Source organism: Myotis davidii, unplaced genomic scaffold (assembly GCF_000327345.1).
Source record: "Myotis davidii unplaced genomic scaffold, ASM32734v1 scaffold594, whole genome shotgun sequence".
Classification (NCBI taxonomy): domain Eukaryota; kingdom Metazoa; phylum Chordata; class Mammalia; order Chiroptera; family Vespertilionidae; genus Myotis; species Myotis davidii.
The window spans coordinates 411578-414357 of NW_006285787.1; the positions used below are offsets into that span (position 1 = coordinate 411578).

The 2780-nt window shown below is 47.4% G+C and overlaps 1 protein-coding gene across 1 annotated transcript in view; it reads left to right on the forward strand.

Moving 5' to 3' along the window:
* The window catches only part of LOC102768978 (dehydrogenase/reductase SDR family member 2, mitochondrial-like), a 6727-nt gene extending 4494 nt beyond the window's left edge, over positions 1-2233 (forward strand). Inside the window, exons 6-9 of the mRNA XM_015559448.1 lie at positions 866-917; positions 1237-1371; positions 1646-1701; positions 1956-2233. Of these exons, the coding sequence (XP_015414934.1) occupies positions 866-917; positions 1237-1371; positions 1646-1701; positions 1956-2067 (355 nt within the window). The 3' untranslated portion in view covers positions 2068-2233. The remainder of the gene's footprint in view (positions 1-865; positions 918-1236; positions 1372-1645; positions 1702-1955) is intronic.
* The last annotated feature ends 547 nt before the right edge of the window (positions 2234-2780 follow it).

The following is a 2780-nucleotide window of genomic DNA, read 5'->3' on the forward strand; positions in this document are numbered from 1 at the left end:
GAGAGGTCAGAGACAAGGCTGGACAAGCAGGATGTTGCTAAATTATGGATAGCCTTGAATGTTGTGATAAGGAATTTTGTCAACATTTAGGAGACAAAGGTGAAAATTATATGATTGTTTGTTTTAATTATTTTAGGCATACTTCATCTTCTTCCTAAACTAAAAGAGAACATGAAGAGAAAACACTTGCGGGACAATGAAAGCATCTTGATTTACGGGTCTACACAGAATAGATACTGAGGGAAAGGGAATGAGTAGGTAAAGGGGAAAAGAGAGGCAAGAGTGCAGATTTCTCAAGAGGACCAAACAGGTTCCAGAAAGGAAATTTTAGTCTACAGTATCTGATGTGAAAGGAAACTGGAGGGTAGAGAAGCGAGGTCTGAACAAGGGTCATTAGACTTGGTCACTGAGGATCCTTAAGAAAAACTTTTCCAGAGGATTTTTGGGTAGGGTTGTGGGGGCTGTGGAGCTTCTGAGATTAAGATTCCAAAGGGTCCACTAGGAAGTACTTTTAATATTACTCTTAATCATGCCTAGTATAGAACACCCTCAAAGCCAGTAAATGGAACAATAGTCAATAAAGGCAAATGTTGGCTGTATTTGATAAAAGTGTTCATACTAGTTCTCCTTAATGGATTGAGCATCCAAGTGTGGATGAAAACACAAACTTGGTCCTGATCCACAGGATGCTCTAGGCCAGAGGAGATAGGCTGAAGGAAGGCAGGAGCAGGCTCTAATCTGAACCTAAATTTCTTTCACTCACTTTCATGGTCCACCGTCTCCACTTCCTTTCATGCCCCAGATGTGTCTATTTGCTTCACTTATATGTGGCTCCATCGTATTTATCCCATCTTTCTCTTCCCAGGGGAAGCTCTGTGGTTCTGGTCTCCTCAATTGGGGCATACTTACCAGAAGCTGTAAGTATAAACTTCTATGATACTAGATGAAAAGGAAGGAAATAGCCCCATTTGCCAAGAAAAATGGAGAGGGCCAGGAACATCCCAGAATAGACCATTGCTGGTGGGGCGCGCCTACACCCACATTTGATCAGTGGGTGTCTCAGACCCTCCTTCTCCAGAAAGGACACATATGGCAGGCTTTTAACCTTTCTTTGTGAGATTCTCAGTTATCTCTGCATTGCTGAAGAGATATATTTATACGCACAGGTCTAGGGATCCAATAAAAACTCTCTTCCTCAGTTACTTATTTGCCATCCACTTCCCTTTGTGTTCACAGAGGCTAGGGGCCTACAATGTCAGTAAAGCAGCCATTCTGGGACTCACCAAGACCCTGTCATTGGAGCTGGCACCAAAGGATATCCGGGTGAACTGCCTAGTTCCAGGAGTAATTGACACAGCCTTCAGCAAAGTGGTAAGGACCAAAGGCAACTTTTGCTTCTGCCCCACTGAGTGCCAGGGTCCCTTCCCCTACCAGGCACGTCCCAGAGACACCTGGCCCTGTGGCCTCTTGTTCTGATGCTCTGGTCCACCACCTTTGGGATCAGCGGCAGAATCAGGATTGTAGTCCTCTGTGAGGGACGAGCCCAGAGTGTCCCCCAGAAGCCCCTTCACAAAGGTGTTTATGGGGTGGTGCCATTGTGATTCTACCTGGATGAGCTGCACTAACATTTTGACTTTTTCTTTAGACGTTTGAAGATCCAGACTTTTGGAACCATTTGAAGGGATGCCATGGAATACAGAGGTAGGTTGTGCATGAAGATCTGGGTTCATGTAACTTCAGACCTTCATGATGAATAAAGATCACCATCACCTCTCTGCATTCCTCTTTCTCAGATTTGAGTCCTGGGGTGTGTAAAAGTCCCTGTAGAACCCACATAACTTCACTTGCAGCCTTTCTCTCATGACCATAGGGGTCTTGACTTCCCAGCATCTGGCAGGAGCCCAGGGCTCACGGGAAGCATCATCACTCTCAGCCCATCTTCTCTTTCCATACAGAGTGGGTCAGCCTGAGGACTGTTCGGGGCTGGTGTCCTTCCTCTGCTCTCCAGATGCCAGCTACATCACCGGTGAGAGCATTGCGGTGGCTGGCTTCTCACCCCACCTCTGAAGGACATGAGCTCAGAGCTCGGGCTGCCCCTCACTGTAGAAGCGCCCTGTGCCTCTGGGGCCACCATGTTGGGACACCTCTATAAATGATGAGCCTGTGCTTCAAATACACGCTTCAAGTTCAACACAATCAGAGTATGAAACAATAAAGAACATCAGAAAAGAAAGTTTACAGCATGAAACTGTCATTAATGTTTTCACTTTTTTTCAGCCCTTTCCCACCTTGGTAATTAGGAACCATGGTCTGAGAGAGTATGGTTAACAGGAGATCAGAGTTCTCAGGGATGACAGTCTGGGCCATTCCATGAGGGATGAGCAACCTAGACTAGAGGACTTGCTGACTAAGGGTGAAGGGAATTTAGAAAGGGTGTAGACTGAGCTCATTTGTAGCCGCGGGCAATTCCTGGCACACTGACTTTCTCAAGCACCTGCACCTCCCAGCACCATGGGAGATTGCTTGGATGTACACAGAAACAACTCAGAACTACAAGGGAGTTAATGTGAGGAGAGGCAACCCTCTCCAACAGAGGAATGGAATGGCTGAATCAATGCTGAGCCTCCTGGTTGGTTTTTCAGAGTGTCAGGCAAGAATGGGACTCTGGAGAGCGGGACGAAGTCGCGGTGGCGGGAAGATGTAAGTGGGGGAATCCGACCCCATCCGACCTTCGGGGGGGCGCGCCCCGCTATCGGCGGGGCGCATCTTGGAGCCGGCGC